This window comes from Parasteatoda tepidariorum, chromosome 4 (genome assembly GCF_043381705.1).
Source record: "Parasteatoda tepidariorum isolate YZ-2023 chromosome 4, CAS_Ptep_4.0, whole genome shotgun sequence".
In the NCBI taxonomy this organism is placed as follows: domain Eukaryota; kingdom Metazoa; phylum Arthropoda; class Arachnida; order Araneae; family Theridiidae; genus Parasteatoda; species Parasteatoda tepidariorum.
The window spans coordinates 2,279,417-2,302,942 of NC_092207.1; the positions used below are offsets into that span (position 1 = coordinate 2,279,417).

The 23,526-nt window shown below is 29.2% G+C and overlaps 1 protein-coding gene across 1 annotated transcript in view; it reads right to left on the bottom strand.

Annotated features, from left to right (window-relative positions):
• Window positions 1-447: 447 nt before the first annotated feature.
• Window positions 448-23,526, bottom strand: part of LOC107439106 (Sarcolemma associated protein) — a 67,251-nt gene continuing 44,172 nt past the window's right edge. Inside the window, exons 13-22 of the mRNA XM_016051595.2 lie at window positions 22,816-22,890; window positions 17,856-17,915; window positions 16,233-16,394; window positions 14,418-14,480; window positions 13,179-13,304; window positions 10,129-10,242; window positions 9,920-10,046; window positions 7,841-8,003; window positions 4,127-4,261; window positions 448-755 (exon numbers count right to left, since the gene is read on the bottom strand). Of these exons, the coding sequence (XP_015907081.1) occupies window positions 651-755; window positions 4,127-4,261; window positions 7,841-8,003; window positions 9,920-10,046; window positions 10,129-10,242; window positions 13,179-13,304; window positions 14,418-14,480; window positions 16,233-16,394; window positions 17,856-17,915; window positions 22,816-22,890 (1,130 nt within the window). The 3' untranslated portion in view covers window positions 448-650. The remainder of the gene's footprint in view (window positions 756-4,126; window positions 4,262-7,840; window positions 8,004-9,919; window positions 10,047-10,128; window positions 10,243-13,178; window positions 13,305-14,417; window positions 14,481-16,232; window positions 16,395-17,855; window positions 17,916-22,815; window positions 22,891-23,526) is intronic.

Genomic DNA, 23,526 nt, shown 5'->3' on the forward strand with positions numbered 1-23,526 from the left:
ATATAATAAATAAGCAATTTCAAAAAGTGATAAATTAACTTACCTAACAAAAGTTTCTGCACAGTAAACAACCCTATTTACCACTACAATTTTCTTCCATTGAAATAACAATTTGAAATTGAAAATAGAAATGATCCAGTTCTATTTATATTTCACCTCTACAATTAAACCCAAAACCAGCTTTTTTTTCTAAACGTTTCCCAAAAGTTAAATTTAATAGGGTTAAAACAATTAAAATAAGATTCATCAAAATAGTTTAATCACTATTTTGACATAGTTTTATAGGTAATTTCTTACCTTTTTAACCTTGTTCAGGTAAAATAGAATAACAATTTACAAATTGTTTTGCTTTCAATTATTTATTTTTTTACTAAATATATTTTAAAGGTAGGAATCGCATTGAATTATAATTTAACTTGATCAAAATAGACAGCAGGCAGAGAACAATTTAAAGAAACATAAACATAATACATGTTTTATTCAAAATGGATCAAATAAAATTTGAATTAACTGTACAAAATGGCTGGCTTCTGACCATGCCAATAAAATATAACTAATTACAAATAAAGCAAAAGAGGATATTAAAACAAAATATGGGGGAACTACAGTATATTCGCTTCTGCTGCAGGCAGCTAAGGCATCTTCATTAATTACATATGGTCGGATGTGGCAGTGAGGTGTGCCAATGTTGGGTAGAATGCCAACATGACAGCAACAGCAAGAATGATCAGAGGGATGATAGAACACACAGAAACCTACAACAATAATAAAATATTAACATCACCTTTTTTAATGTTATTTAATGTCTTTTTTAAAAGCATCTTGCAGAAAGATATTAGTATTAGAGAGGCTAAGGCACTAGCATAAGAGACGATAACTAGTATACATACATTCATATGTATATATACAAAAGGGTGGCAGTCACGGTCGAGTGTCGTCGAGTCACGCGGATAACAGTTGGAAGGCAAAAAGATTTTATTTAGCTTCACACGATATATTCAAAACATTTTCTATCCATGGTGGAGCTCAAATTCACACTCCAAAACTGCATGCTTATGTTTTTATCCTAGAGAAAGTAGCAAATGAATTTCCCTGTATTTGACTATATTTCAAGGAAAAAAGGAAATCTTAGAAATAACTATCGGTTTATTAAATTGGCCGCCCGATTCCCACAAAGAGTAAAGGGAAAAATGTCTTTACTTTCATTGACTACATACTTGAGCCAAAATTAGATTTAAGGACAGGATGTGAATTTTAAGAGTGAGGGAAAATGTTACGATTAGAATAAAATAAAAAGGACTTACAGAAAATATATAACATAAAAAGATTAATTGAAGCTTTTTATGTTACATATATTCATATATATATAGATACATATACATATATATATGTATCTATCTATATATATGTATATATATATATATATATATGTNACACACACACCTACTTATATACACACACAATATCTAGCCATAAGTATCTGGGCACCCAATGGTGTGAACCTCCTTAGGCACGTATTAATATGATGTCGGTCCCTCTTTTGAATCGATGACAGCCCTTCAGTGAAGACTTTGCACCAGTTTTTGAATAGGACTTCCATCACAACTGAACTTAATCTATGCTCGTCTTAAAGGTGTTCTATAGAATTTAAATGGGGGCTCTGAGAAGGCAGCTTCTGAACACCCATTTTGTAATTCTCTGCAAGCCTCTATGCGTGAATGGAAGAGAAATGGGTCGAAATACTGCCATTGGGCTGGGAGTGCAATCCCATACATCTCTGAGTTCCAACCACAGGAACCAATGGGCCAAACCATGAGAAACCCCCACCCCCACACACCATTATGTTTCCACGACCATAACAACGGGATAACTTTTGGCCAGATAGTGTATATAGTATTAATGAAACTATTATTTAGTTTCAGTTAGAATTACCTGAACCACAAAATGGCAATCAAAATTTCAATTTCATGGTTCAAATTGTTTTAAAATGAATGAAAGAAAGTTTTTACCTGCAAATTATTTCTCTCATTTAACTGTATACTTTTGTTCAGTATACCGTTAAATGAGAGAATATACTGCTTAACTTTAGGGACGTGTATTTCCTGAGCGGGAGGCAGTGGCATAGTTTTAATGTACGTTCGAGGGGGGGGGGTTATCTTCTTCTAATATGTCATATATACATACTCAGAAAATGTGTCTTGAGCAGCTTGGAAAATGGACCCATCCCACGTTATTAGTATTTAAATAGAGTGTCCAGAAAGATATAAAAACCCACTTTCCCAAGTCAATTGGCTCTTCTCTATCTATCCATGTTCTCACTTTTGGTCCCCTGGCCCTCACTTTAATAAAATTCTATTATTTCTCCAAGCTCCCGTATCTTTTTTAATAAACACCCCCACACTACGAACTTACAGTGCTTTTAAAGAGAAACAAATATATATATTCATTCTTAACGTTTAGATTACAAAAAAACAAATAATGAAAACTTTTTTATATCTACAACCTACTTATCATACAATAGTTCATTAATCAAGTAATATATATAATTTCGGAGGGGGTTTTGTCCCCCAAAACTATGCCACTGGTGGGAGGATGAGTAATTGAAGATTTCATAACAGTTTTCACCAAGGAAATGTTAAAACTCACTTGAAATGGAGACATTGCTTTTGAAAGTCTCTATTTAAATTTTTTCTTCTAAAGAGCACCAAATAATGATCTTTTCTCATACAGTAAATTTAATGACACAATCCATCCAATTTAATGAATGTTTGAAAAAAACTGTATTAACATCAAGTGACATCCACTACAAGTTTTAAAAAAAAAAATGTATTTGAACTCGAGTGAATGAATTAAAAGTATTTTTGCTAACGATTGAAAATTTGAATGAGATGTATAAATACAGTAGGGAACCGATTATCCGGAACGATCGGGACCATCGCTATTCCGGATGACTGATTTTTTCCGGTTTTCTGAATCGCTACAAAAAGCCGTTTTTTTTTAATTGTTAAACCCAACTAAGAAAAAAACTTTTTAATATAATCTTAAAAAGAAGAAAAAACGATGAAGTAATACACTAATGATTATTTCCAAAATGATGGTAAGGTAAAAATCTTTCAAAAAAAGAAAGAAAATTTCTAAAATCTTATGAGGAAAAAAAAAATTTTTTTTTTCAAAAATGGCGGGAAAATTAATTGCATTTTGTTCCGGTTTTTTGGTTTTCCGATTTCCGGATAACGGGTTCTGTACTGTATATATATATAGGGAGAGTGTGAACTAATAGTAGGAACTAAAAGAAGAAAAAAAAGGAACACAGTATCTGAAAACTATAAATTTGGTGACGTGGATCACACGTGCTACCATGTGATGTTCTTTATTGAATTTATCTGATACAACGAATATAAAATAGCTAAATATTTAAATGGCCGCCATAAACTATTTTTTTGTTTAAGTAGAGCTATAAGTTAGAAATTATCCCTGATGTTATCTTTAAAATATGTGAAAAACTGAATCGCTTATAGTAAAATTTAAAACAATGACTAACCCATCAGAAAGTTCGTTTTTCACTCATCCCTGTTTAATGAATGAATTAATATACAGTACAGAACCCGTTATCCGGAAATCAGAAAACCGGAAAACCAAAATACCGGAACGAAATTCGATAAATTTTCCCACCATTTTTTAAAAAAATTTTTTTTTTTCCTCATAAGATTTTAGGATTTTTCTTTCTTTTTTGAAAGATGTTTACCATACCATCATTTTAGAGATAATCATTACTGTATTACTTCATCGTTTTTTCTTCTTTTTAAGATTATTTCCTAATATTTTTTTTTAGTTGGGTTTAACAATAAAAAAAAAAACGGCTTTTTGTAGCGATTCAGAAAACCGGAAAAATCAGTTATCCGGAATAGCGATGGTCCCGATCGTTCCGGATAATCGGTTCCCTACTGTATTAACATCAAGTGTCCTCCACAATAACTTTGAAAAAAAATGTACTTGAGTGGATAAGTATTTTTTGTTAACAATTGAAAATTTGAACAAGATATAAGGAAAGTGTAGGAATTGAATACATGAACTTTTTGAATAAATTGTGTTCACAATTTTTGAATGCTGTGTAGAAAGAACTCACAGTTTTAGATTGCACAGAGAGTAGCTGAAGTTGTTCCTTTAACACATTAAGCTCACTCTGCAAATAAGATTTCTCCTTGTTACATTCTTCGTATCTCTCTTTAATCAGAGTTATCTCTTCTTGAGCATCTAATAACTGCAAAAACATTTATATCAGTTAACATGGATAGGAAATAATATAAATTTCATGATAATTGCCACAAAATGTACTTAATATTTTACACATAGGGATTTTCATAGTCATCAAAATAGAAAAACTGAAATATTTTCCAGTTATGATTAACATTAAATGAACTTGAAATGTTACACATTATGTTTACTCATAGTTTTTGAAAAATATTTAGCATTTAATTCATCAAAGATAGTTAACAGAATATTTAATTAATTTAAAAAGGGGGTTCTGAACAAAAATAAACTCACATTTTAGAACAAAAAAAGTTTTGAACTGATTTTATATATGAGTCTCGCTTTATTATGTATTAGTAATATTTAAATATTTAGGCAAGCAATAATCTGTGCAAAAATTCTATTTCAATAGAGATTTTTTAAAGAAACTTAATCAATTTTAGGGAATTTACTAAAATATACAAAAACCAGGAGAACTTTTATGAAACCAGTAGACCAGGAGAAACTGGCAAAATCCAGTAGTCTACTGGAGAAATCAGCATCATTATAATAACATTGAGCTCAGGGGATATAGCGTTCCCCTTCCAATGAGAAATCCCAGCAATGGCTGGTCGTTACAAACTCTGCATTCAGCTTGCACTGACCACAGTGCTGAGGCAAAATATCCTCAGTGGTAGAGGGATCATGGGTTAGAATCCCCTTGCTGTCAGGCTAACCGTGGGAGGTTTTCCTCGCCATGTAACGAAAATACGGGTTAATTCCCTCAAAAAGTCCTACCTGAAAACAAATTTCTCCCAATACTTGATCCAGGAGTTCTCTTGTCTTCTGGATTGGATTCAAAATTACAAGACTACAGAATTGAATATAAGAAGTCGTAACCCCCCCCCCCCAAAAAAAAATTGGGTCGGCTGTTCGATGACGGTTGTAAAATATAAAAATAACATTTTTTAATACTATAATCATCATCGTTCAATATACAGGGATGAGAGTAGTTGGAAAGTAAAAAAGAGGAAATTCAAGAATGAATATATATATATATATATNTGCAATTTTTAAACTTGTAAACCATGTGATTATAAATCCCAATGATTAATTTTAAAATTGCATGAATATATTAATAAGAATCACATGCATGATTTTAAATTAAGAGAATATGAATCTAGAATATGAATATGAAGAGAAATGAGGCTTTTAAATCACTTTAATATGAAACTCTATATCGAATTTAAAAAATGAGAAAATACAAATCATGATGCGTAATTTTTAGACCACGTAAATACGAATCACGATGCGTAATTTTTAAATAGTGCGAATACGAATCCCACTAATTTTTAATGCATGCATAAATAGGAAAATCGATGTTTGATATTACAAACGCAAAAACGAATCACAACATTGGATTTTAAGCTCGTGTGAATATGAATCGCTACATAGGGTTTTAAAAGAGCGTAATTACAAATCGTGATATTGGATTTTTAAATCTCGTAAAAAAGAATCGCAATGTACGACATTTAAATCGCCAGATTAAGAATCGCAACGTTCAACTTTTAAATCAGGTAAATACGAAAATCAATTTTTGAGGGAGGAATGAGGACTTCAATACTTTCGCTTTGCGGTAAGTTTAATTCCTCATAAAATATTTAAACTTGTGCAGAAAAAATTTTAAGCGGAAATTAGCGGGAAAAATTTAAAAATCTGACAAAAAGCGGAAATCCGCGAAAAAATCACATCCCTGAATATAATAAAGGTTTTGGAATGAAGAATCTACTTTCTCTTGTCTGAAATGTGCAATTTTCTTTCTTCCCAGGTTCTTAAAAGTTTTTTAGTACAATATAACAAATAGTGATGTAACTGAATACTGAATATTTAGCCAAAAAATTGGCCAATTTTTTGGCTAAATATTACAAATGACAATGGTCATTTGTCCCTGGTGGGTAAACAGTCAATAATTGGTAAAGTACAGATCTCCTACTAAAGGTAGTATCCAGAAAATAAACAGACAATAAGATAAACTCGTTCCCCACAACAGGTGTCAAATAATTTTTTAGTCACACTACAAAGGTGCAAATGAAAATCAGTCTTCATTCTCAAAAGCAAATTTCAAAGCTGAACATCTCCCAATTTTTAAAAAAAAGTCTAATAGAAAACCCTAAAGAATGGTTGGCATAACTTTGGTAATGAAAGATTTTGATCAAGCAATGAAGAGAAAGATCATAACTTCCTCTGAGATGCTGTTTAAGAAACTGCACTCCAACGATCAACAAACAAAGAATGGTGATGAATTGAGATAAACTACAGTTGTTAAATATTTTAAAATTCAATTTGTAGTCACTCAACACATTTCTTGATTTAATCTTCACAATTTTATACTAAATTTAGCGATAATTTTTTTTCTCATTGCTATGTGTAAAAATTAATTAAATTTTAAAATAATGACCTATCAAAACATGGTTTAGATGAATATGCGTAACTTGAAAGATCATCTGGATTAGTTTGCAAGATTTACAGTGAAGCACTTTGGTTTGGCTTCTTAATGTCCATACTATGATTACAAAATAAAAAATATTAGTTCTACATCCTTCTTTTTTTTTTCCTTGCTCTACCAGACACTAGAAATGTTGTTGTGTGGAAAGTAGTTATCGACAATGTCAACCTTCATCTATGAAAAGGTACCCCTACATAGAATTGAGTTAACATGTCATATATATATACTAGTGAATTTGAATTGTATTTTTTTAGTGATAGACACACTACAGTTCTCTATTCTAAAATTATGCACTTTTTTTAAGGCCAACCCAATATGTCAAAAAGACATAGACTGCAGTCTTTCTGTGATTGACATCTTCAACTAATCTTAAGGCATAGCTGCCAAATATGCATAAGAAAAAAATCCAGTAGATTATATGAAATATAAATTTCACAATAATTGTTACATGACGCACTAAATATTTTACACATAGGGAATTTTAGGGATTTTCATAGACATCAAAATAGAAAAACTACAATATTTTCCAGTTATGATTGATGTTATGCATTATGTTTACTCATAATTTCGATTATGAATGGTCACTTAATTCATCAAAGATAGTCGAAACATTTTTTAAAATTAATTAAAAATAGAGTTCTGAATAAACCGAACACTTTAGAAGAAAAAAAAGTTTCGAACTGATTTTTATAAATGAGGCTCGCTTCATTATGTCAGGTACAAAAATTATACTTAGGGATTTCTTTAGGAAATTTACTCAATTATAGGGAATTTTCTAAAATGTCCAAAAAACCAGGAGAAACTGGCAAAATCCAGTAGAGTTGGCAGCTATGTTAAGGTATTGCTAATTTTTAATATTTATTCACTTAATATAGTTTGATTTAATAAGACAAAACTTACTCCAAAATATCTGTGCCCTATCAAAAAAAATAAAGGTTAGTTAATTACTTCATATAAAAAGTTTTTCTCAGGCTGAATTATGATAGCATATTATTGAAACATGCATAAAAAAAACTCAAGAAATTTTGCAACAGTAAAAACTGACATGGAAACCATGGAAAATATTTTTGTTCTTTTACTTTGTATATTAATAGCTGTGTTTACTTTTTTAATAGTGTCAACTAAATCAGACTTGATAATGGGTGTGAGATCGTCTTGAGAATCAGGGTCACTCTCAAAAGAGTTGGCTTTTGCAGCTTCTAGTTGAGAACAGGTGGTTATTAACAGTTTACTCTGAGCTTCTAAGCGTGAATTTTCATAAACATGCCTAAAAATAAATAAGAAATATTATTGCACAGAAGTTAGTTAAATAACTTTTTTGTTGAGCTTTGATCAGATGATTAAATGAAAAAAAAAAAGTACATTAAAGTCAACAAAGTTAGAGAATGTCCACCCTTCAGAACAAGTAAGTAAATAGAAACACAAAAACAGGATTAGAAATTTTTTTTTTCGAAGTAAAAAATTCTGTATATAAAACTCGCTGCCAAAAACCTGAACCAAAAATCCTCCAAATTCCTAAAAAATTAAATCTTAGCAGTGGTCATTATTCTTATTTTAAATAGAAAATTGGAGGTAGAACTTAAAGTAAAATATTAAATACTAGTATTCATATACAATTTCATGTGTTAAACTTGTTGAAAAGAAAATGTCTTAAAAATATGGTTCAATTTAATGTTTTAAATACACTATAAAAAATCCACATGCAGAAGTTTTATAACTATCATTTTTTGGTTCTTCTCATCAAAAAACGAACCCTAATATGAAGTTAAGGAGACATATTTGAAATAAACATGGGTAATTCAATTCCCGTTCAAAATAGTTATTAAGGTGTTTTATTTTTTGGGTACAAAACAAGGAAAAACCAATAGAACATTCTACATGAAGTATCTAATGTTGGTACATAATTACATCAACTAAAGTTTTAGAATGAATGAAAGAAAATAATATCATTGAATTATATGAGTATATTATAATGTGTATTTTGCTTTACACAAATTTTTTTGGAATTAAAAAACCAACTTTTATAAAGACTTTATCAGTTTTAAATGTAGAAAACACATTATTCGACTTCTAAGAATTTTCATAAGATTTTAATTTTATATTTAAAATGGTACTTAATCTATGTTCTTTTTCCTTTAACTTCTGAATTTATAAATTCATAAAAGATTTTGAATAAAAGTTTTCAAAGATTTTTTAAAAATTATGTATATATATATAGAGAGAGAGATAGATATATGCAGAATAATCATACAACGTTACAGTCTGTTAAAATTTATAAAAAAAAAAGAAGAAAATCTGCTTACAATTGCAATTTACTTGTCATTTCACTATCACTTGAAAAATCATAGGTAAATTGGAAGGTATGGTAAAAAGTAGACAATAACAAGTATTTGAGGATAATAGGCATAATTAAGCATTGAGAAACAAATTTCATGACCGATGAAGCTTTATAGTTTACATTATATAACAATACAAATAGAGAGAGAAAGATATTCTCCTCTTAATGATTGATTGTGGGATAGAATAGGGGACTATTATTTAATATTATCATATTGAGTAATACCAAAAAATTTTCTGGAGTGGTGACTAACTTTCCACAAAGTGTTTACCTATAATATGCGTATCTAGTCAATAACGATTCACTTCTGTGAGTAATATTTTTCTTTAAATGTAGATACATTTTCTTCAAGTCTAATGGCAATTCATATAATCGATTTAAGCTTTTTCCAGCACTTTGCTATGATCTAGAAAAATTCCGTGTGAAAGAAATAATAATAATAAAAAACAATATACTTAACAATGAATGTTTCTGAGACATATGTTAGAATAACTCTTACTTTAGTTTAAGATAAATCCAGTGATCGGGTAAAGCCGATCACTGGTTTAGTGGTTACTGTACTGGACTATGGGGTGGGTGGTTTGAATCCCACCATATGTGTGGATATAACTTTCTCTCTCTGTGTGCTCTATGTCCTTTCTTCTGTGTGAATGTAACCTGCCTTATAAACGGGTTTGTGGTTGTGTGATGTGGGCGATGCTACTCCACCACCGTGGCTTAGCCACAGGTGCTCACTGGGTAACAATAAGAGAGTAGCAATTCTGACGCCAATGGAAAATAGACCCAAGTACCCACCTTTAAAAAATTAGGTTCAGAGTAAATATGTTTTTTTTAAACGTGCTTACTTCATTAAATCTGTTTCCAGTGTTTTAACTTGTTCCTCAAAGATGACACAATTTTTCTTAAGAGTTTCATATTCAGCAAAAGAAACATATTCATTTTCTTTACTAAGTACAAGACTTGTAATATTCTCTGAAAAGTCAAATAACAAGATTTATGAATGAAGTGAGATGGAAGAAAATATAGCACACAATCAGAAGAAAAAAATTCAAACCTTGTGAATCTTTGAGAGGGCTCTGAGAAGGATTTTGCAATTCATTTAATGTTTCTTGTATTATTTCTTTCTGCCTAACTGGATCATTTTCATTACTTAAAGATAATAGTTTATCTGGAAAAAAGAAAGAAAAAAATATTAAAACTGGTCCAGCATACTTAAGTTACAATTCAGATAATGATTTGATGGACAGTAGCAAAAAAGAACAACACTCTCAATAACTCAGATTTTCAGAACTTTTAAAAATTTGATGTTTATGTTAAGTAATAAATCAGGGTGCATAGCCAAATTATTCAACAAAAAGTAAGCACTCAAAAAATATTTTCAAGCACTTTAAAAAAATATAATTAGGCAAGGTTGGAAAGTTTTTGACAATTGATGGTTTTATCTTGTTTTAACCTTCAAGCAAAAAAAAAAAAAAAACTTTTGGTACTGTTTTTGACAATTGTCAAAAATCATGAAATTTTGAATCAAGTAAAATGAATGGCGTATTCATATGCAATGGACTGACAATATAGTGAAATAGATTGAGGTTGAATTAATTGTGAAAACAACAATGAATAGAATATGAATGAATGAATAGAACAATGTGAACTGTGCCTTCTCCCATAATTCGTAGCGAAAATCAACATGGTAAAGGAAAAATGTCATTTTGAAAAAGGGAAAATTAAGCACTTTTTTAAAAACACCCAATGAAAAAAGCACCTTTAAGGGCTTTTAAAGAACAAAAAACGAAAATAAGCACCTTTAAGTACTTTTTAAAAACGCTACACACCATGTAAATGCAGATGATCCTTTAAGTTATTAAAACTGAGAAAAAAAAGTATACTTCCTCTGTTTCTTTTTTTGACAAATTTACATTTGAAACTCTAAATATATTAGCCCTAAAACAGTGCTCTTTTGCAGAAATGTTTGAAAAAAATTTTTTTACCCAAAATTATGTTCAAAAGATGCCTAACTTGTGCATCGGTGGAGAAGGTAATGGTCTTAATTTTTCTATTCTAATTTGAGAATAATCAAGTAAAAAATTTTAGTTTTCTTTTATACGAAAAGTCTCGAATGCATTTTTTGTAGATAATTTTAATATTATATGCACATGAAAATTTTAGTTTACGCATTTAAGTCTTCACTTTATTGTTCACATTTCGTGCCAATTCCTTCGTAAAAANTTTTTTAACTTTTAAAATCAATATATATAGATAAAAAAAATTAGTTGATTTAAATCAATGATTTTTTTTAAAAAATCATTTGATTTAAATCATGATTTAAATCGTGATTTAAATCAAGCTGATTTAAATCAACGAACCCTGTTTGAAACTCTAAATATATTAGCCCTAAAACAGCGCTCTTTTGCAGAAATGTTTGGAAAAAAAATTTTTACCCAAAATTATGTTCAAAAGATGCCTAACTTGTGCATCGGAGGAGAAGGTAATGGTCTTAATTTTTCTATTCTCATTTGAGAATAATCAAGTAAAAAATTTTAGTTTTCTTTTATACGAAAAGTCTCGAATGCATTTTTTGTTGATAATTTTAATATTATATGCACATGAAAATTTTAGTTTACGCATTTAAGTCTTCACTTTATTGTTCACATTTCGTGCCAATTCCTTCGTAAAAATATGTAGCGTTTTGATAACTGTTTTTGGCATTTATTTTTGAGAATTTTTGCTTGGTTTCTTGAAATCTTGATGCTTTTTATTGCTTCGTTATTAATGGTGTCTCAATGATATTCTCGTGAATTTTAAAAAAATACTAATATTATTATGGCAAGGGAAGTTCAAATCGCAGATTCAAGAAATCACCTTAGACGTACTTAATTTGTGCAAATATCCTTCTTAATCCTTGCAGTGTTTCAATCAATCTTCGGACAGTTATTGCAACAAGTTTTTACATTGGGAAAAAAAGACGAATCCCAATATTTTTTTGAACAATTTTATTTAACGTAAAACTCAAATCACTTCTTTGATTTTTTACTTTTAATAGGACAATTTCATTATTTTTATCGCTAGTACTGCCAAATTCCATGGTCTATTTGTTGATATTATTTCTACTCATGAATTTGAATTACACATTTAAATAAACACTTTTTGATGCCTTCAAAGTTTGAATCGCAGATTCAAGGAATAACTTTCTTACATGCCTGGTTAGCACCATTATTATTGTTAATCCAATGCTTCAATCGTCAACCTTTGACAATTATTGCTTAGTAAATTCCACATTTAAAAAAAACTTGATGTTTTTTTAACAATTTTAATACACGTGAAACTCAAATTGCTTAAGTGATAATTTACTTTTATAATGCGACAATTTAAACTTTTCTTGGACTTTTCGGCAGTTATTGCTAGCGATACCGATTTCCATACAGTTTTTAAAATTAAAGTTATTTCTCAGGTTATATTATTTCGAAATGCAAAATTTGAACTGTGCACTTTCTGATGTAAATCACAACTTAGTTCAATAATATCGTAAATCAATAGTGTTTCAATTGATTTTCGACAGTTATTGATTGATATTTCTTTCCATGTGGCTTTTAATATCCGATATTTTTAATACGATGACGACGATCGAAACGAAATAAACATTTGAGTAACCCTTTTTTAAAGAGTCTGATTCAAGTCATTTCGTCGTCTAACTTATTTATTTTTTTTTTTTGTTAATTACTGCAAGGGATTTCACAATTTGTAATAATTTTTTTTTAAGTGAGATGATTTACAAAATGCAAAAAAAGAAATAATTAGTGCATTTTTCTCTGATAAAAAATATTGCCCATAGTATTAGAATAATAAAATTAATTCTATTAAAAAATATATACACAATTTATTTTATCCAAATAGTTCTTTTTTTTTTTGTAAACACAACGCTTTTGTGACTTTAAACTAGTAACATATGTATTCGTTATTATTAAAAGTATCTTGCAGAAAGATATTAGTGCTAGAGAGGTTTTTCACAGAAAGCCTGAAAAAATACTGCTACAGGGTTAATGATTGATATTATTTATTCAAATAGTGTTCTATTAATGTGGTTTATTATTTTTTTATAATTATACTTACTTTCTAGTATTTGTGCTTGGTCAGTTTTCTCTTTCAATTCTTGCTTAGCTCTTAATAACTGATCTAAAACAAATTGCAATTCTGCAGATATGGATTTGACATCTCTTTCTGCCTCTTCTAACTGACCTGAAAAAAAAAGAGTTTAAATTAAGCCTGAATAATGATAAAAACTCAAAAATTTCACTGAAATCTGGGTTTTCTAGGTATTTTGAGAAAATGCTTAATGAATTATACATCTCATTTTTGGCACATACATAGCAATAATTTAATCAGAAATACAGTTGGCCTCTATTTAAAGAAGTGGCTAAATCCTGATAAAAAAGTTCATTACATGGAAAATTTGTCAAATAGAAAATCACCATTTAATACTTAAGCAACACAAAACAAGTTTTAAATTCCTAAACACTAGACATAATGAATATAGCGATTGATACACCATTATTTTGTAAATTAGCATCTACTATCGAATTGTTTCAAATGATTTTAACATTTCATCAGATGAAGATTTGGTGATTTCATCATTTCTGACATCTTCCTTGTCTTCCTAACAATTCATTGCTGTATTGTGTTTATTTTTCACTCAGCTCAAAATATCCTATTCAGTTAATATTTCTGTGGTTGCAGCTTCAGAATCAATAAAGAGAAAATCATTAATCACATTGTTAATTTCGTGGTTTTCTCTTAGCTGTACCCTGATTTTTTTCAGTTCTAAAAGAATATCATCCTCGCCTCCCGCACTTTCCAAATTCTCTGCGCTGACTAAGAAACCAGCTTTAGCTAAAACTGTTATGAATAGTATGATCTGTAACATCATAGTTCCATGCTTTAGAAATTTCAGTTATGCTTTCCCGTAAATTGACTTTCGGTATGGATTCCTGTATGTCATGTAAACAAAAAGGGAAAGGGATTTTACTGCCTTCTCTAAAAAGTGGCTGTGGAAATCAATTCAAGGTTGTTTTCCCCATAAAATGAGTTAACAAGTTTAAAATGTTCTGAAATATTTTGGGAAATAAGGAAAGTGGATCTCAAAGAAAAGTTTGTTAAGTCGAAAATTTACTTTACGATTTGTAAGTTATTTTACAAAGAAATTTTCAAAATGAAAGTTCATTAGATAGAAGTCCGACTTTATATAATATTTTATTCAATACACAACAAAACTTACTTATTGATAGAATATATGCCAATTTATTATATTATGTTTTAAACAAAATTTCACTAGATTGAATAATTCATACTTACTTTTGGCATGCAATAATTCAGAATCCGCAAGCTTTTTGTTATCTCGAGCTTCAGATAAAAGTTCTGCAACAAAAATAAAATGAAGTTAAAAAAATAACATAAAAGATGTAATACTGTAGCCATTCTTCAGATTTTGAAGTCTTTTACCTAGATGAACTTTTTTTAAAATATATTTCATCAAAAGGAAAATATACAAACACCAAGTAAAATGAGTTTCAGTTTAGAGTTTCTTAATCCTATCATTGTTTAGTGTTATTTACATGGTTAACTGTCTGCTATTGGTCAAAACGTACCAAAAAAGAAACAGATTAATTTTTTTTTCTTGTGTAAACTTTCCGTGAAGTTTTTTTTGGCAAGAACAAATTTGTAACAGCTTATTGTAACTCTCTTCAGGCATAGTTTGTTTCGAGACATAAGTATAGAAATGAAATATTTATTCCTAACTTTTTTATGGGAATGGGTCTTAAAAATTATTTTTCATAAGAAAATGAAATTTTATCAGGGTGAGTTGCTAAATCTTTCAACAAAAAATAAGCACCTTTTAAGCACATATAAAATATTTTTATTACTATCTACATTAACAAAATGCAAAATAATATTCAAAGACTTAACATGATCATGATAAAATAACTAGTGTCTGAAAGAGAACTCTTTTCTCGATTATATTAGCAACCACAAAAAGATAGAGAGATTTTTCGGTTTGATATCAGAGGGTAAAATGAAGTCTGAAATTGAGAATATCTTGCACATGAGAGTGCAATAATCTCACCAAACCCAAGTATCAAACATGTAAAATGATTGCCGCTTTCATACAGTAAGGATTGCTGGTAAGCTGAAATCCTTTGTGAGAACGTTTAATAGAACAAAAACGCGCTTTTCCATAATATTTCGACATGGTAAAGAAATTTTTTTCTCTTCTCCATTTTCGAAAAGGAAAAATCAAGCATTTTTCAAAAACACCCAATAAAAAAGGCACCTTTAAGGGCTTTCTAAAAACGAAAATGGAATATAAGCACCCTTAAGAACTTTTCAAAAATGCTACGCACCATGTGTATTTGAATAGTGATAAATTGACGCAAAAAGGCAACCAAGAAACTAAATACATAAAAAAAATTATTCTTTTTCTTCATTATCTGAAATTTTTGTCAGGGGTAATGATACAACTGCTTTTCATTATTGATGCAATGAAAGTACTTTATTGACTCAGTATATGCAATTTTTTTTATTCCTCATAAAAATAAAGAGAAAATGTTCTCTAGAAATATTACTTCTAGTGAATATCATTAAAATGTAAGATCCACCTGCATTAAAAACATGCTAAAAATTGCACCTAAACATATGTAGGTTTTGTTATACCAGTATGTAATCTACTTTACAGATCAATAGATGTCAACACTAAAATTTTTTATAAAAATCATTCATTCTAGATACTCTTTTATTTTTTAAAAAGATTTTTATAAATTTTTTACATTTTTCTAAATGCTAAACATGTGCACTGAACAAATACTATTATACATGTAATAGTTATCTTTTTATACCGCTCTAAATTTTTATTAAATGTTAAGAACACATTCTTATATTTTCACAAAGCAACTTAATCAGAAAAAGCAATTCTGCAGGAATGTCATGAAAATGAAAAACACCAAACTTTGTTTTTCTTTTTAATCCACTGGAAACTAGATTTAAAATAGTGGTATAAAAGTACTTATTCAATCATATTGGAATTCGTTAATGTTTTTTTCTTTTACAATTCAAATGAATTTCTTTTGTATCAAGTAAACAAAAGTAAAGTATCAAAAACACAATAATACCAACTTTTTAAATGTTGTACATCTGCTTGAAGTTTGTTTACATAGTCGGGAGGTTTTGCATCTCCGTTCGAAGTGCATTCATCTGTTTCAGAATTCGACAAGGATTCATTTTTAAAATTCTCTTTTTGAACTCTCTGAAGTTCTAACTCTAGCCTATTGACTTCACCTACAAAATAATTGGTTTCATTTAACTTAATGTCTTGAGAGAAAAAACTATTTAAATGCGCTTACAATTTCAGTGAAGTAAAATTACAGAAGGAATAATTTTAATTTAATAAAAATCATTTTGAATTGGTTAAAAAAAATTTTCATCCCGCTCAATATCGTGTCTTCATAAATTTAAATCATTGATATTTTCAAAACACAAAATTCTAAATAAATTATAAGCAGCAAAATTTAAAGGAATAATTACGTGTAAGTTTACTTTTATCTCTAATCAAATTTATTATTCTACAAGAAAAAATATTTGCAAATAAAACAGATGCCAAGGATAAATTCTAGTTCTAATATTTTTCAATTAAATATTCAAGAATTTTAATACATAAATGTGATTGAAGATTTCCTGAAACTTCTGGACCTTGGATTTCTGGAAACTTCCAGATTGCAATTAGCGAAAAATCCGGAAATCTGTATTTTATTTCCAGAACACAATCATCTCTGTATTATACACAATATATTAAGAGGAAACACAATTACAGTTCTCTTGTGTCAGTTATATTGGGCTAACTATACTTATTTTAATTGAGGGAAAAACTTAGAGGAAAAAAGAAACATACTTAAATAATGCTATAGCAAAGGAAATAGTTTAGTATAACTGAAATATCATCCTTAAATATCCCATAGATTATGATTTGAGTGGTTACCATTTTTTAAAAGACGAAAATGAAAAACAAAATTATCTGTATTTTCCTAACTAGTAAAGAAAAAATAAAAATTCTCTGCAATTTTCCAGTTATCTCAGATGATTTTTAAATTCCCTTTATTTTCCAATTCCCTGTGGTGTGGCAACCCTGCTTAAAATAAATTAGTAATTTGACTTGCAGTCAAAATGACTGCAATGGTTATTTTAAGTAGTAAAAAATACAGGTGTTTTCAGCGTGAAAAAAATTTAAAGAGGATACCCGAATTGATGAAGCTCCGGTTAGATTAGATTTAGAGATGCAGGTTCAGGGCCCCCAGAAACACTAGAGCCAGCATCAGCTAGTTCATTTCCAAGAATACCCTGTTATGAGTAGAAAAGATAGAAAAACATTCCCCACACTAAGAAAGAGGTGAATTTACACAGAGAGATATCCCCTGTCAAAGCACAAGATAATGGCATAGACCTCAGCCTGTAGCATAACTTCCTAAGGGAAAGTAAAGTTTGGTACCATCAATGGAGCAATAAATGAAGCTCCGGTTAAAACAATTACTGAAAATACAACTGTAATACAACATTGAGCTTCCAAAGACTTCCCTAAACCAACATTTAAAAAAAATCATGCATAACCAAATATGCATAAATATAATATAAATATTCGTTTCTGCACGATCAAGACCAAATACGAATAATAAAGCAAATTTCACTCCATGAAATGCTTTACATTTTAATTAAAAAGAATAAGCATGGAAAAACCACAATACATACAACTTAGTACTTGAATTAAATTTTTCTCTGTTGTTTCTGATTTTGTTGAATTCAGCTTATCTAAAAGAAGACAAGATATATTAAGAAATATAAATAAAATAAAAAACAACATAATCAGTAAATAAAAAAATCCCAAGAAATTGAAGCGCTAAGATATTATCTCGATTGAAGACTTAGTACGTTTCAAAAATATACAAAATAAAATGACAGTTTAATCTCATTTCATTTTTGTATATTTTTGAAACGTATAAAGTTTTCCATTATATAAAAACATAATCACTAATTAGATTTATATGTAATAATATGAGTCCCATTTTAAATGAATAACTAGAAACACAAGTAATTTACTTTTAATAACTAGAGCTGGGATTAAATTTTTTTATTAATTCCCACATATAAAGGTCACCATTAAATTATAAATTTACAGTGTTGCTACAACTTGTTCTTTTATTTAAATTGTACTACTATTTTTAGATTTACTTTTTCTGGCTGCACTGCTGTGTCGAAACCAATGTGTGTAGTTTTTCTTAAATAAAGGTCTTAGCCATCCTTTTTCCATTAATTCCCACATATAAAGGTCACCAATAAATTATAAATTTACAGTGTTGCTACAACTTGCTTGTCACAGCTTGTTCTTTTATTTAAATTGTACTACTATTTTCAGATTTACTTTTTCTGGCTGCACTGCTGTATCGAAACCAATGTGTGTAGTTTTTCTTAAATAAAAGTCTTAGTCATCCTTTTTCTGCCTTGGCTAGCTGATTAAGATGGCCTCCTTATTGAAAAAATAAGCAGTACTTGCCTGCAATTTTTAGTTAAGAGATTTGTCCAATTAGAAGGTAGAGGAGAGTTTTTTGATGGTAGTATGGAAGCAGTAGTATGTAGTAGTGGTTGTTCAGTTTTTTTCCTAACCTAAAAGTTTTTAATCTATTCGAAAATCTAGACAGAAACTAACATACTTCCTTCTGTAATGACTCTCCACACACTAATGGTGAAAGCATGTAAAGTGTTGCCATAGATAGAGAGTTCTGCACTTCACAACCTGCAGCCCATTTTGATCATCGATATCAAAACCGTAGTCTCTCTTTTTTTTATAAGTCTCAGCCTGCCTCTTTCTGCCTTGACTCTCTGTTTGAGATGGCCTCCTTATTTAAAAAATAAGATGTATTTGCCTGCCAATTTTTAGATGAGAAGACAGAGGAGAGTTTTTGATGGTAGTTTGGAAACAGGGGCAGACAGAGAGGGGGGGATTCAAAGAAGAAAAAACGGGCCCACAAAAATGAAGATAAGACTAGGTTTCTTCTTATTCCTTTCTTTAAAGTGCAGCAAAAATGTTTATAATTGTAATCCTTCATGATAAATTTAAAAGTATCTAATTTATTATTTGTAATTCTTTGCTTAACTTGATATTGAATTTCTGCCACATAATGGAATTCATCTCGCGATAGTGCTTAATAATAATAGAAAAATTAATCAACATTAAAATAAATTAACTTCTTTTGATTCTTAATTCCAGACAAACTTTATATTTATTGTACGACCTTTTTTTGTGACATCATATTTGAATCCGTATATGCTGGTGGTGATTTGGGATTGGCTACAGTTGCATGGTTGCTACTTAAAAATTATTTCAAGACTGAACTGATCTTTTGATCAATTGACATGATTTAGTGTTGTTTACCAGAATTTTCAGAAATTTCTCACTGACTCCAAAATATATCTTTCCATAATAATGGCACATATATTAAATCGATTGATTTGATTATTCTTTTTCATTTTGTTAATTTATTTTTTCACAGCGAACAAGATAAAAATTCCAGTTAACCTTGTAGATCTTTTTGCACCAATCACTGGATAATAAACCATTAATATTTTCATGAAGCTATTCATATGTCTACTTTATTTTTTGCTTCATCATTATTTATTTCTTGTCCTATCTCAATACATTTATAAAAAAAATCTTAACTTACTTCACCATTTCAAAACGTCAGGGGAAAACGAAAACTCTAACAAATTTAGACACAACACAAATTTTGTTTAAGCAAGCAGGTGCTGAAATTCGATCTATCACATTCTCACATTGTGGTGCAACATCATTATCAGTTCACTTTGCAATAATTATGAAAAACAACAAAGTTCTTATTAAAATGTAATATTTGTATAAAATTAACTGGAAAAATAGATAGAAAATGTTTGTTAAAATTAATATTTTTAAGGAAAAAAGGACATTTTAATTTAAAGAACAAATGGAAAAGAGATTAATTGACGAAATTTAATCTCATTATTTTTTTCTCAGTACTGAAGATTGGCACCCATGCAGTTGTTAAATATTTTTAAATTTAATCGCAGCTAATTTTTAACTTGCTACCCAGCATTTGATAAATACACAACACATTTCTTAATTTAATATACATCACTCAAATTGTCACTACAAATTACATAAATTAAGAAGCAATTGAACAAATTATAAAAAAATTTATTTCTAAGCTTTAGTTTCAAATTAACATAATTAAAAAAATGACACTATTTCCCAGCAAAAATATGCAAAGATGAGAACCATAATAATAAGAGAAACAACATTGTTAAAAACTTGGGAAACAGGATAAATAAATAGGTGTGAACTGTAAAACGTCATATCAATAATATAATGAGCCAGTCGTTTATTGTAAAAAGAACATTTTATTAAGATATTTTTGGGATAGATTTATATTCATTCAGTTCATTACCTAAAACTAATTTGATTTTTGACACCATTTCTTAATTGGAAATCTGGGTGGGATTTTCACCTACTGGTGGACATAAACTTCTCTGCATGTAAATAATCAAATTCAGTATTTATAACTAAAAATAAACTTATTGAATCTCTAGCGTAACTACCACTACGGTTATTAAACATCAATTCCCTAGTATATAAGATGTGCTAACTGGAATCAATCTCCAAGGTACCTTTTGATAGACGAAGGTTGGTATTGTCGATTTCTACTCTGCTTATATTGTTGACTTGCAGATGATGTGCTACGAACACACCTGCTTTGATGGATGGTACACATTGAAAAAAGTTAACTAGTTATTAGCAGGGCATCTGCTACATTTTAAATTTTCAAATTCATTACTTTTCATGACTAATTCCAAGAATTTTTCATGACTTAACAAAATTACTATTTCCTCTGACAAAAACGCAACAATAAATTTAAAAAAAAAACATTATAATAATATTAATTGAAATGAGAGGCATAACCAAAACTGTTAATCTCTGCATCTTCATATTTAAATTTAAAAAACAGAATAAAGAAAGAGTTGAAGCAATAAAATAGCGGAAAAAATATGAAAGCAAATAATTTGTTCTTTTTTTCTGCAGAATTATATTCTAAAGATACATTTCTTGCTCATCAGAAAGGAAAGAAATATTCCTGATTTTTCTGTTCTTATTTCAGAATAAAAAAAATAAATAACAAAATGAAAAAAATAAATAAAAAATGATTAACAAAAATTCTGAAACCACAGAAGTTTAAAAGATAATTTGCTCTAGAAATGTTTTTTTCTTTCATTCTTTGGAAGAACATAATTTCATACACCATAATTTTTAAAGAACATGAACTTTGAACACCATAATTTTTAAAGCACATGATGAATACATTTCATATTTTTATAAAATATGACTGTGAGTGGGGATTTTGTTACAAATTTAGAGATTTGGACCACCATGAAATTGAGGGCGGGGGGATAATTTCCATTTTAAAAACTAAAATTTTCGGCCACTTAGATCTATGACTTTTTTTAAAAAAATAGTTAAAATCATGACATTTCTTGACAAATTTTGTTCAATTCCTAAATTCATGACTTTCCTGGTGCCCAGATAGCCTGTATATTTATGACTGTGTCATTGTCCTTCTCACAACGTTGCTTCTCAGTCTAACTTACACATAACGGGATCCTGCATACACGGCTGCTAAAAGCCGTACAGCAGAGACCACACACACAACTGTGGACAAGCGCTCAAAATCCGGTGAATGATCTGCAAATATGGCCAACTAGTGGTATCCGTTCATTGAAATCTATCCTGATAAAATTTTGGGGGGAGGGGGTATTGTGGCTCCCCACAAGTCAAATGAAGGCATAAAAGAGAAAACTACTGTTTTTCTCTCTTTTTGATCCCATTTTTACAGTTCCCACATTTATGTTAAAAAAAAGCATTAATTTTTCTTTCTGAAGTTATAAGCAGATGGCAGCACAAGTCATAGGTGGGAAGCTTTGTAAAGGATTTGAAGCCTTTGAAATTGCAACTAGATTACAAATAAAAATAGTGTTAAAATAAACTACTTAAAATACAGATTATTTTCCTAATGTTGCACTTTAATGCTTTTAAGAACTATACGGGGCTTGCATATACAAACACAATTGATAACGTATATTCTGATGTTCACCCCTGGCTTTTGATTATGAGATAGTGAATTTCTGGTTTGTCGAGTGTGTAAGTTAACAACTGTGGGGGAAAATATATATATATATATATAAATAATTTTTTCCAAAATTAAAAAAACTAAGTCTTTAAAATTTCCTCAGATAAAAGATAATTGGATCGACATTTAGAGAACTACTAAGTTTTTACAAATTGGTTCTTCCCGAGAGTTATTTAACAGTGAAGATGGGTTATGCTATAGAAAAACTGCTCCTGCCTGTCTTTAAATTCATCTTTTCTCATAATCAGCTTTCATGGACCGCCTTCTTGATCTTCAAATAGTGTTTGAAAGGGCAAATTGATTCCTTACTACCTCTTTAGGGTTATATTGCAACGATATTTCAAGATCGACAAATAACTGTCTTAGCAACCTGTGTATATGCCCTGATTTCTGAAACACATTCGACTTATACACTAGGTTATATAGTACATTGAAGACTAATTCTAGTAAATTATCCATAAAACCTTGCTGCACATTTTAGCTACATTTATTTAACTTACCATGAGTGGATAAATTTCCATTTGCTTCAACATTACTATCCAAAGTTTGATCCTTTTTAAGAATGTCAAAATGTGCTATACATAGAAATAAAAGAAAAAAAACAGCTGTTAAAAATTTCACAAATAGCACAAAATCTATTCAAGTTTCTAAAATACCCATTTAATAGCTATCAAGCTTTTTAGAATAAAATAGAAATCCAGATACTTTATAGCTTGCACAGGATATGTTGACAGTTCAAAAAGCAATTCAATAATTATTTCAAGTAATTCTTTAATTATTTCAATAAAAAAAAGTTTTCTTTTAAGGTTTGGTTTAATTTCAAATGGGACAAAGTTACTTTTAAAAACTAAACATGCAGAGTTTGAAAGAGAGAGAGCACTTGCCGTTAAAATTTAAAAAAAAAAACATTTCATATATTTTTTAAGTATATTCACATTATTGTGACATTATTAACAGGCAATGTTTGTCCAAACAAATTCAATTCTATCTGAACATTACATAATTATAAAAGGTATGAAATAAATAGTTTTTAAAGTCAATAAAAAATGAGAATATGGGCATTTTATTCTGACTAAATTGACACTGAAATTAAAAAAATTTTTTTTTAATTATGTGGCATGTAGTTTATTTTTGTTATTAAGAAATAACTCATCACAAAGTCAGCTAAAAGTTTTAAATTTGTTAAAAGTAGTTTAAATTGATCATTTGTA